Consider the following 12,671-nt stretch of genomic DNA (forward strand, 5'->3'; position numbering starts at 1 on the left):
ATGGAAAACAAAAAGCTGCCAATTGCCTCGTGACACGTTGCAAAATGTTTGTGAGATGTTTTAACACGCACTTGTAGGAAGAATACACCTTAGGTAAGGGTTTTTCAGCAAAGCTGAAAACACAAGGCAGATCAAAAACAAGTAACTCCATGGAGCACTGCAAGTGATTTATTCCACTACTTCATCCTGAGATTCATATAAAGCTAAGTTTTGTGTAGCAAATGTCACTGTTTCATAAGATATGGCTGTAATTGTCCATGAAATCATTGGATGTAGTGTAGGAATAATTTATTTGCTTTTAGATGTGTATTTTAAGTCACTAAAGACACCTATGAGCACAAGCTATTTATAATAGCAACTGAAAAAAATGAACACGGAGTTAAATTTAACATCTATTATCAGCAGATTAGAGCACTGTACTTTCAGCATTATCAGTTAAAAGAATAATTATTAAGTTATCTCAAGGACATTTGTTTATTTTAAATCTCTTGCCAGATACAGATAATAAAGAAAAAATGGACTTTGGATGGGTATGAGGTAACAGCTGAACACTGATATTATGGAATCAAATGTTGAGACATGTTGGTTTTTTCTTAGAAAAGAAGCCTACAAAAAGGGAACAATCACACTCTTCTACAGGTACAGCAGAGAATGGTGCTCAGATTTTTAATATAATGAGGTTGAACAACCCTGCAATAGTTCTATCTGCATGGAAACAGAACACACTGTCCTCTCTCTTTCCAATGAGAGGAAAAATGGATGTATGTGAAAAACAGACACTGAGCAATGAGAGTGAAGCATAAATTGGGGAAACACATTAGGAAACTTCAGATGATGGAAGCATGCAAAAAATTAGATTAAAAACATACAACAATTAGGCATAAAAATAACAACATACAAGACAGTCACACATGCCAAGCTTGGGCTGGAATTTTCAAACATGGTTCATTTCCAAAGAAAAAACTTCCAGCAGCTTGGTGGGAGTGTAACAATTCAAACTGGACACACAGAGGCCCTAAACCAAACTCTGACATGATGTGAAAATCCCCCAGCACCAGGTGAGCCCCCACCTGATCCAGCACGATGATCTCATCTGCATCCACCACCGTGGACAACCTGTGGGCAATGAAAATCGACGTCCGGTGCTTCACCATGTCCCTCATGGCTTTGAGAATGTTCTGCAAGATTGGAATAGACACAAACTCTTACACACTCCTGAGCGAGATGAGGAGAAATAAAATGCTGCTGGAAATATGCAAATTACTGTAAATAAGTTTTGAAAATCATCTCTGGTACTGCTACAGCTTCCCAATAACAAACAGCCATGAGTATGTACAGGAGAAACAGAAGAGTCCCAAACATGAAATATCTGTGGTTTTGCTAAAGCCTCAAACTGAAAAAAAATCTTGTATTCACAGAAAAACACAGCTATCCCCAGGGAAAAAGGAAGAGAAGTGTCACTTCATTTCAGGAAAAACTTCCCCATGGAGCCATGCTACACAAGCAGCAAACAGCAGTAAAAGCATCTGAAAATAAGAACTCCTCGTGGTTGTAATATTAATGCTTTCCCATGACTGTTAAAGAAAAAAATCCTTCTGAGTATTATGCTAATGTGGAACAAAGGCAGAGCAATTCTGGGAATTATCTATCTATCTATCTAGCCAGTGTTTCCTTTGTGAGCTCTATGCCACCTTCCAAACCACATCCCTCTGCAAGGAGCACTGATGGGGAATCTGTGCCCTCACTACCATAAGTGAAGTGACCACTTTATGTCTCTAAAAATTTTTGTCAGAAAACACTTCCATTCTCAGGCATACTCTTGTGGAAAAACCTCATTTTCATGTGCTGTCTTCAAAGTGCATTTCTACTCTGAAACTTTCTGCTATGCTTATGACACAGATACAGCAAAACAAGAGAGGAAAAATCTGAGAACTCAGTGGCATGTGGACATTTCTGGCCCATGAGGAAGCTGTGCTACATTTCAGTGCTGTGCTACATGGATGTACAGTTCATCCTCTGGATTCTTTGCATCTGGAAATGAAAGTAATTTAGTAATTACAGGTCAATAAATTCACTCAATCTGCATAAGTGAACAGAGCCGTAGCTTAGCTTATTTTTGATGACATTAGTTTAGGAAATTACTGCTGGTGCTGAGAGCTTTGTGCTTAAGCAAAGATGTTGTTATGAAGGCTGATGCAGCTCCTGTCACAGTGTCACCTCATGCATGTCACAGCCCTTCCTGTGGAAGGAAACAAATGAACACCAGCACTGCAGGTCACAACTACATCACCTGCCTCTGCTGCACAACAAACAAGAGGGGCTTCTCTTGCATTATGTCTCAACTATTTAGAGGGATATTTTTATGGCCACCTGCACCAGCTTCAAGGGATGAATGTGTGAAGGTGAATGGGACTTCCAGAGTGGAAACAGAAAATATCCCAGAGACAGCTGATATCCCTCACTCTCTCCAGGTAGATGGACTGAGCATCTCTGCTCCACACTTTAGGACAACAGCTTCAACACAGCCTCTCTTAATAATACAGAGAAAACACTTGAAAAAGAACAGAATTCTGAGAGGAAAAGACCAAGGAAAAGCATAAGAATCAAACATCATTGTATCACTTATATTCTATAATTTTTTATCCCAATTTACCTCTTCTGTAATTGAATCTAGAGATGATGTGGCTTCATCATAGAGAAAAATAAGTGGCTCCTTTAACATCGCTCTAGCAATTGCAACTCTTTGCTTTTCTCCTCCTGAATGAGGGGGAAAGAGGAAAAAAAAAGAAAAAAAGATTAAGTTACAATTGTGATAGTCTAAATTCAACAGCAGACATGATTTTGGAGGGTTGGTTGTTGGGTTTTTTCTCCTTTTTTTAATAGACATCAGAGTCACTGCTGACAAATGTCTGACATGTTACATAAGATAGCACAAAAGTTCCTGCTCCCTGGTAAATTTAGTGATTCAAGATTGCTCATCCTTTTGGAAAAGGACAGAGAACTATTTTGTATCTGCTCCAAGGCAAGAGTCTGACACAGGTGAGTAACAATGCTGTACAGTTACTCACTCTGTACACCTGGGAGTAGGAGCCCATTCACCTGGCCTAAGCTCTGCTCCATCCAGTAAATGCACACACAAATCCAGTTTTCTCTCACCACTGCTCTGTCCACACCTGCTGGATTTCAGGCATCTTGCTCACACATTGTGTCTTTCAGGTCTCCTTGATATTCATCCAACTTCCCAGCCCACAATGGCAAATTTCACTCAAGAATAGTTAATATTGTACTGAAAACTACCATCAGTCTGCAATCTACAGCCTGGTGGTTTCTGATATAACCCAGTTTCAGACTAGTTTCCTTCCCAAACAATTCTTACAGCCAACATCTACTCAAGAATAACTCAGGGCAACTTTTACAGACAGGAAAACAGGTGCATTTGAGAACTTAAAATCTGCTAAACATTTGGTACGCGATGCAAACACGTCACATTTGTGCACTTGTCCTCCTTTGTTTTATGCAAGACTTCAAAACATTCCATTTAATACCATTATATTCTTGTTAATGTTCCATTCCTATCAGGAGAGAACATGCTTTCATAAAGCATTTAAAAGGCTGGTGGTAATGCTGCAGTTCACATTTTAAACTGTCTTTGGCAGAACTCAGGAGCAATTAGAACTGTATGATTTACTCAGTCTGTTTTAGTGTGCTCTCCCTCCCTCCCTCCCCTGCACAGCATCTTCAAAACTCACAGCTTGACAATAGCCATGTTTGAAACACATATTTCAGTACCCAGATTCCCCATATTTGCAGGGAATCTTGTTCCCCATTCAACTCAGGGCAGCAGCACAGTAACTGTTCCATTCACAGAGCCAGGGATTTGGGGCTGGTGCAGCTCTGCCTATTACACATCTATTAGACAACACTGATGTGGGTTCTAATTGGAACAACCCAAACAACTTGTTTTTCACTCTTTACTCTTGATGAATCAATCCTTGAGAACAGTAAGAACTGCACGAAATGCTACATCACCACTTAAACTGGCAAATCTGTCATTGCAGCTAAAATCTTGTTTTTCCACTGTGCACATGAACCCCTGGATTTTAAAGAGAATCACTTCAATCCACGCAGCTTTTACTCACCCTAGTCCTGCCACAAAATAACAGAACACAGCAGGACTTTGTGTTCTCCTTAGACTTGAGGAAACCTCACCCAACTTAAAAAAACCCCACAGACTGATTCTGAAATGAATCCAACAAATATCTCTATCAGAATTTAGGGAGCCAATCTACTATTGAGAGAACTATAGATTCCAATTAGCAGGAACTTTTTACAGAGCCACTGAAGGAACTCAGAGCCTTCCATTTGATATCTCCAATCCTTTGAACAGTGAGACCAGTTCTGAGAGCACTGGCCTGAGACTCCTGTACCCTGGCTGCACACATTGCTGAAGCTTGTTTACCACTGGTATTTGTCAATACTCACCTGATTGCTGATAATAAGAAACTGAAGCTGTTCTTTCAGTGGCAGATGCTTATTCAGAGCTCAAAAGAATTCACTGTCTTTCTCCCAAGTATCTTACATACTCTTTTTTCTTTAAACACAAACAAAGCAGTAAAAGAACACAATTCCTTTACCTTTCTCAACACCACCTTTGTGGAACCACTGGCAGGTGAGTGCTTATGATCATCTCAGTGGCAGCACAAACTGAAGAATGGAGGGAGGGCAGAAACCATTTCAGAAAGGCTCTGTTACAGGAGTCTCGGGGTCAGAAGGAAACTCCAACATACCCACACACAATGCTCCACACTCAGAAAGGGACCCAGAATCATGCAGGTTGGAAAAGCCCCACAAGACCATGGAGCCCAACTGTTTCACCAGCCACCACAGCCACCACTGACCCATGTCCCCAAGTGCCACATCCTCATGGCTGTTACATCCCTCCACGCATGAAGAGTCCACCACTGCCCCGAGAAGCCTGATCAAACCTTTGGGTGAAGAAATTTTCCCTAAAATCCAATCTAAACCTCAGCATAAGGTTAAGGCATGGAGCAACCTGGTCTAGTGAAAGATGCCCCTGCTCACAGCAGGAGGTTGGTTTAGATGATTTTTAGAAGATTCCCTCCAACTGAAACCATTCTATTCTTCTATCAACACCAAGACATTTCAAACCTATTGTCAGTCAAATCCTCTTTCTAGCAATTATGAGTGTGGGGAGACAGGCAGCACAAGACAAATCTTGCATTGTTAGCACGATTCTCTTCAGTTCTGCCAGTACCTATTTAGCACCTTCTATTCCCTCACCCAGATCTGTGCTTCACATACTTTATTTCTCTTTTAGGTCTCTGCATAATCCCCTTCTGCAGCATGCACACTTTCTCCTGCACTCACGTTCTGGGTACAGGCTGTACGCCCTGACCCTCTTTTTCAAAGGCATCAGGACTCCTGACTGCAGCAACTGCAGAGAAAGAAATCCCCCTCAGAACTGTCTCTGCAACAGGCAGCACCTCTGTCTGCACCCACTACATCCCTCAGCATGAGCAGGGCCCAAAACACACAAAGTTCCCAATTCTAGTTCACTATCCAAAGGGATCATGAGAAAAATAATTTTTACTTAGATGCACTGCCAGCCTCACTTACAACCTCATTTAACACTATCCCCTGAAAATACATTCCTTTGAGCATCTTGCAGACTACAGCTGCCTTAAACTGCAGACCTTGATATTAATATTCAGCCTTTAGGTATTTTGGGCTCCTCTCTACAAGGACATTAAGGGGCTGGAGAGTGTCCAGAGAAGGAAATGGAGCTGGGGAAGGGTCTGGAACATAAGTCTTGTAAGGAGCAGCTGAGGGAGCTGAGAAAGGGGCTCAGCCTGGAGAAAAGGAGGCTCAGGTGGGCCCTTGTGGCTCTGCACAATTCCCTGACAGGAGGGGATAGCCGGGGGGTCGGGCTCTGCTTCCAGGGAACAGGGACAGGAGGAGAGGAAATGGCCTCAGGCTGGGCCAGGGGAGGTTCAGGCTGGATGATAGGAAAGATTTCCTCACTGAAGGGTCATGCATTGGATCAGGCTGCCTAGGGCAGTGGTGGAGTCACCATCCCTGGAAGCCAAAAGGGAGCGAACATGGCACTTGGTGATGTGGTTTAATGGGCATGGTGGGATTTACTCAAAGGTTGGACTTGGAGATCTGCTCCCACCTTAATGATTCTGCGTTATAAGCTAAATAAACTAAAAGCAAACCTGAGGACTAAACTCTGCACGAAACTTTGAGGCAGCAAAAGGGATACCAAGAAGCTGGGAGCCAACCTGAGAGCTTGAGTCCTCGCTCCCCGACCTGGGTGTTGTAGCCGTTGGGCATCCTCAGGATGGCGTCGTGGATCCCTGCCAGCCGGGCCACCGCGTACACCTCCTCTGCCGTGGCCTCCGTGTTGCCATAGAGCAGGTTGTAGTAGATGGTGTTATGGAAGAGAACAGCATCCTGCATTGGTGGGAAGCACATTTTAAATAGGAAATTATGAACATCAGCTTCAAAACTGTCCCCAGCCCGTGAAAGAATCAATACAGAACGGCTTGTATTTTTCTTCACACAGCCTGAAGGTAAAAGTGTTTGGGGACATTTCTTCTCCCAAAAAAGGGATTAATATATTTTGTGTCCTAAATGTGTATGTCATGCATAGTTTCACCACTTTGCTAACTCATTAGGGGTGGTAATCAACTATAAAGCTAAATCACTTAAAGCTGGAGGCAGTTTCTCATGGGAAGGCTTAAACACATTTCAGAAATTGGATCTATACGATGATGCATATAAAAGCATAATATTTCTTGGGGGAAAGAAGTCTAGTTCCTTTGAAAGTCACCATACAACACCACTGCATTAGGACTGGCCTTCACTGAACAGTGCCAGATACTGAGAATTACTAGTACAATAGACTAAAATTACTGTTCCAATGGACTGTCTGGGGAGAAGGAAACATGGAATACCTGAGGCACAACTCCTATTGCCTTTCTCAGACTTTCCAAACTGACATCTTGGATGTTCTGTCCAGCAACATAAATATTTCCTTTCTGAGGTTCATAGAAACGAAATAATAACCTCACAATGGTGCTTTTCCTGGAAATGAAAAGAACTGAAGTTAATGTTACATCTTGGTTTGCCATTTACAATCTCCAATCGAGAATGATGTACAAACAATAAAAAGCAAACACAAGCAGCACCACATTTAAGAAACTAAATTCTGCATTGATTGGCACATTTAGTCCATTTACCCACCCTGACCCACTACCTCCTACAATGGCCACTTTCTTTCCTGCAGGGACTTCAAAGGACACTCCAGCAAGGACTTTCTGCCCCTCCAGGTATTCAAAGTGCACATTGTCAAAGGCAATGGAAGCAGTCTGGGGGGTGATCTGCAGGGGTGGAGCCAGCTCTTTGTCCTATGAAAAGAAGAATTCCACATTATCTGCTGCCCAGAAATGATCTCCAACACTTCAACAAGCTCAACAGTCCCTTTCCCCCCTCAGAAAAAGGCAAACAGACACTCCAGCTCAGATATGTGGAAAATAATCATAATTTGTGCACAAGTGACATTGGCTTGCTCCTCCTTTTCCCCAAAGGAGGTAAAAATTCCTGCTGTAAACACTCTGCCTCATAACTTCTTTTGCAATATATTCTGCATCATTAATTACCAATAAAAATTCAAGCACAAGGCATGAATACTTAAATAAAAAATCTCAATACAAACACAGCTTCCATGAAGCAATTTTTGCTTCGCTGCAAGAAAAAAAAAAATCAACTCATTGCAGTAACTGCACTTAAAGAAGAGGCAGAACAGCAACCTCACACACAACAACTCTTTCATGAATAGAAATTAAACCTGGAAGATGAGAACACAGTGAAATGATGGCATTGCCACTAAGAGCCCTGTTAAATGCCCAGATACCTTAGGAAAATAAGCTACTACTTACTTTGATTTTGGTATCTACACTGAGAAGTGTAAACAAGGTATTCATATCTATCAGTGCTTGTCTCGTCTCTCTGTACACTGTTCCCAGGAAGTTCAGGGGCAGAGAAAGCTGGAACAGCAATCCATTCACCATTACCAGATCTCCAACAGAAAGGCTGCCTTAAGACAAAAGGGGTGTGAGAGAATAAGGAGACTTGAAGGGTTTTCCTTTTAGGATGCACCAAAAGAAAGAATCAAGTCCATTAAACCTAGTTTCTTTTATCCCATTTCTAAACCCAGATGTTTAAATAACAAACAAAACCCCAGAATGCATTCCCAGATTTTATATAGGGGTCCCTGAAATGAATGGCAATGTTTGTGTGGATTTCACTTCAAAAAGATGTAATAGCACTGGCAAATAAGGCAAGCAGCACATACAACATCAGATTGTAAAATCCACAGAGAGGCCTAAGGAAGTTAAAAGGGAAGGAAATAATATATGGAAGCACAAATCAGGAAAGACAATCTTAAGTACAATTACAGACAAATCCAAATGATAGCTTTTGTCATGATCAAGAGAGAGCTTTCATAGTGTATGTACCACAGAGCTGCTAAAACACACTGAGAACCTCTGGGCAGCTCGGTATCAAACAGGCTGATCAAGGGAAAACTCAGGATGTCACAGCAGCTAAAGGTAAGTGGCAGGTCAGTTCAGCTGAAACAGGCCCAGAAAGATGATTTAAAGCCTTATGTCTACCATCCTGCTTCAAGCTATTCTAAATCTTCCTAAGAACAGCTATAAACTGCACCTACTGACTGATCTGTTCAGTGTAACCCTTCCCTGCCCTGGCATCTTTAAAAAGGGCAAAGCAGATGCAAGAAAGAGCATGGTATAAAGGTCTGCCCTTCAAACACTTCTGGATGTTAACAGTCTTTAAAGCATCATTATTTTTACCCTAAAACCACCTTGCTTTAGCAGAGCTTCATCCCAATTGTGTATTTGAAGCTTGTACTCTGTCTTCCTAATCAAGCAGGCTTTACTTTATGTAGTAAATTAGACAAGTGTAGAACAGATGGAAGCAATTCTTTTAATAATGTGCCCTTATTAATGGAAGGAAAGTGAATTATTGGTAACAAAACTACTGGAGACAAAGCACAGGGGTATACATACATGGAGTCTTGCCCAAATGGGAAGGGAGAAGGGCAAAAAGAAAGGGTCTTTGTGCAATGTCCACAGAAATATTTTCATCTATAGAACTGCCTTTCAAAAATTTCAAGAAAAACTTCCTTGGGATCTTTCTTTAACTGCTACACTTTTATAATGTTTTTTATGACATCACAGTATGATTGAGAGAGTCATTGAGAGCAAGATATAAGGGAATTAATAATACTTCAAGAACCAGAAATATACAGAAGATCAAAAAACTCTCAACCAAAAACTCTCAAAATGAAATATCACATCAACCCTCAGTTAATTAAAACTAACACCTGTTATGGATGAACTGAGGTAAAGGAGACTCATTTTAGGCATACAGACTGGTGAGTTACCTGCAATAATGCCCTGGCTGGCGAGCACCATGATGGCTGTTAAACCCACGCTAAATATAGCGCTCTGGCCAAAGTTGAGGAGAGCTAAAGTAGAGGTAGTCTTCAGGGAGGCTTTTTCATAGGTCTTCAGGAACTCATCATACCGTTGGGCTTCGTATTTTTCGTTATTGAAATACTACAATAGAAACATAAACAGTAAACGTGACAGTGACAAACATGCTGGACTGTTTAAGTGGCTGTAAAATCCAGTATGAACAGACTGAGTGCACTGACACACACATAGCTCCTCTCCAACCATTCTAAGAACTGAAGGAAGGAATCACAGAATATCCTGAGTTGGAAGGAACCCACAAGGATCATGCAGCCCAGTTCCTGCACAGACACCCCAACAATCCCACCCTGTGCCTGACAGAGCTGTCTAAACACTCCTGGAGCCCTGGCAGCCACAGGGCCATGCACATTCCCTGGGAGCCTGTTCAGTGCCCCACCATCCTCTGGGTGAAGAACCTTTCCCCAGTATCCAGCCTAAACCTCCTCTTCAAGACTAAGTTTACTCTTTGCAGAAATTGATGGTCAAGGTGATTCAGCCATGAAAGAAACTTCTCACTCTGTATTAACAAAGAGATTTTTTCCAGCCCCCGCTAACAACCTTCCTGCTACTCTGTCAATGCCACGCACTCCTCTTCAAATGAATAATGCTTAAAAATATGCTATTGCTCCAAATATGCACCCTTTAAAGATGAATCTTATGACTCACTTCCCTAAGGCTGACAGAAGCAAGACAAAGTAGTGGTAGTAAAGACTGGCCTTACCTTCACAGTCTCATAATTCAGGAGCGAGTCAATGGCAGCGTTACCGGCATCATTGTCAGCTTTGTTCATTTCTATCCGAAACTTTGTCCTGGGAAAGGAAGGTTCCACCCAGTCACTGATGCCTTAGGATTTCAGCTTTTACATTTTTCAAAACCTGTACTGCATTAGTGTATAACTCTAAACTCCATATAGAGTGTTAGCTAACTGTCTCCACATTTTGGTAAGACAAAATAGCTCCTCTAGGCCTGAGATTCAAGGATACTCTACTGCCTCAGGCCCCAAAAATATCAACAGAAGTGATTTGGGGGGAGCAAACTGGGGGAATATGACTCCATTGCCTGAAGCTGTCATTGGAGGATTAACCCCTGATATGTAAATGGACCAAATTTGTAACTGTCTGAGAAACTCCTGACAACCATCCATCTTGGCTGTGTCCTCGAAGGCTTTTGACTGCCCAAGGTGAACCTACTGAAGGCCTTTAATAAACACCCACTTTGTTCTCTTAATCTCTGTCTAAAAAACTCCTGACAATCATCCATCTTGGCTGTGTCCTCGGAGGCTTTTGACTGCCCAAGGTGAACCTACTGAAGGCCTTTAATAAACACCCACTTTGTTCTCTTAATCTTGTCCAGCCTCTGTTCTAGCTAGGCACTGAAGGCATCATCCCAAGCTCAGGCTGAGGCATGAGAGCACCCTGAGGAATGTGAGGGCAGGGCCTGCCTTACCTCCACTGTGTGATTCCTATTGTGAACGCTGCGTAGGCTCCCAGTGTCCCCAGAGTGACCAAAGCAAACTCGGCACCACATTTGTAATACTGCAAGGTTGTAAATCCAATAAAAATAATAATAAAAAAAGAAACATCATCATTTTCAAAACTTCACTGTTGTCTCCAGCTAAGCTATTCTAATTTTAAGACAAGAAATGATGGTCCCTCCCAACACAATCCCTGCTCTGAACAGCTTAAGGCTAAATAAAGGCTTAAACTCAAAAGGAAAGCAGCAAGAAGGATTTAGATGAAAAGATTGGAGGCAATAACCAAGAGCAAGTGTATATAATACTGCAAAGTTATTTTTCACATTATAAAACATAAATGCTGCTGATGCTTGTGCTGTTTTCACAAATAAGTATTTGTTTCTGTGCTTTTTCAGTGGATTTTGAAAGAAAACTGGACTGTAGAAGAAGAAATAAGTGGCCTTGCAAAACAACTCAGAAAGCATTTTCTGTACTTCAGGGCACATCAGGAGAGAAAACCCCTAAGGAAGGTTGGCTGACAGCCAGCCTGGTCTGCAACTTCCACTGGTTAGAAAATGGAACCCAACAGGCATTTCACTGTTCCATTCAAACTTGATTAAGTCCTTCTAAAAAGGCCAATAAACAGAACAAGATTCTTGTTTTTAATTTAAACCGAGATATATAATTAAGGTTTAGATTTTTGCATCCAAATAACACCCAAAGATCCTGATTTTGAAGACAGTGATTTATTTTGTAGAAGTTTAAATTTCAGGGCATTAAGCTTAAAACCTGCCAGAAGAAGCCTGTTTTTCAAAAGCTAATTTTCACTTTTAAGTTCTGGACAAGTCCAGATCAGTATTCAGGAAAGAGCCAATAATCATTCCCTCCTCTAGCCTGAATACACTGAACCACAACATTTTTATTCTGTTTCCTCACTATTCACCTGGGTATATTTGTCACTTGTGTGCACAGTTTACTTTTCTGATTTCATTTTTCCAACAGTTCTGAAGAAAAACATTAAAAACTGTCCACATAAATGCAACTGGCTGAAGAGAGGCTTTAAATGTGAAAATCATTTCAAATAAGCTTATTTAAAGAAACAGATATTTGAAAACTATGGGTTGTAAATTCAATTTTATTATTATTAATACTTAGTAGACTTTGGTAAGAGCATCATTCCTAAATGAGACAATTCCAATGGTGACTAAACCACACTTACCAGAATTCCACTGACCAGAGCCACTTCAAACATTGTGGGTCCCAGGTTAAACACTAAAGCACTGAGAACAAAGCTGATGCCCCTGGTGCCTCTGTCGATGGTTTTTGACAGTGCTCCTGTTTGCCTGCTTAGATGGAAGGCCAGGTCCAGGTTGTGAAGGTGCAGGAAAACATTCTTGGCAATCCTTCTGATTGAATTTTGAGCTACCTTCCCAAATACTGCATTTCTTGCTTCATTAAATAACGCTGCCCCAGCTCTTGAGATACCATCTGAAAAGGAATGAAAAAGTTTACAAAATGAAAATAATTATATTTTCAACTTCCCTTCATGCATGAAATTACACTAGACTCATTCTTTATATATTTTCAACAATTTTAGTTCAAAGGTAATTTATACTTAATTGGCCCAAGCTTTATGCAAT

The 12,671-nt window shown here is 41.3% G+C and overlaps 1 protein-coding gene across 1 annotated transcript in view; it reads right to left on the bottom strand.

Moving 5' to 3' along the window:
• Positions 1–12,671, bottom strand: part of ABCB7 (ATP binding cassette subfamily B member 7) — a 35,440-nt gene that overhangs the window by 2,188 nt on the left and 20,581 nt on the right. The window contains exons 6-15 of the mRNA XM_041424325.1: positions 12,251–12,519; positions 11,025–11,113; positions 10,300–10,387; positions 9,488–9,662; positions 7,962–8,119; positions 7,267–7,430; positions 6,978–7,107; positions 6,303–6,474; positions 2,654–2,757; positions 1,071–1,178 (exon numbers count right to left, since the gene is read on the bottom strand). Of these exons, the coding sequence (XP_041280259.1) occupies positions 1,071–1,178; positions 2,654–2,757; positions 6,303–6,474; positions 6,978–7,107; positions 7,267–7,430; positions 7,962–8,119; positions 9,488–9,662; positions 10,300–10,387; positions 11,025–11,113; positions 12,251–12,519 (1,457 nt within the window). The remainder of the gene's footprint in view (positions 1–1,070; positions 1,179–2,653; positions 2,758–6,302; positions 6,475–6,977; positions 7,108–7,266; positions 7,431–7,961; positions 8,120–9,487; positions 9,663–10,299; positions 10,388–11,024; positions 11,114–12,250; positions 12,520–12,671) is intronic.

This window comes from Onychostruthus taczanowskii, unplaced genomic scaffold, assembly GCF_017590055.1.
Source record: "Onychostruthus taczanowskii isolate IOZ18803 unplaced genomic scaffold, ASM1759005v1 scaffold81, whole genome shotgun sequence".
NCBI lineage: Eukaryota > Metazoa > Chordata > Aves > Passeriformes > Passeridae > Onychostruthus > Onychostruthus taczanowskii.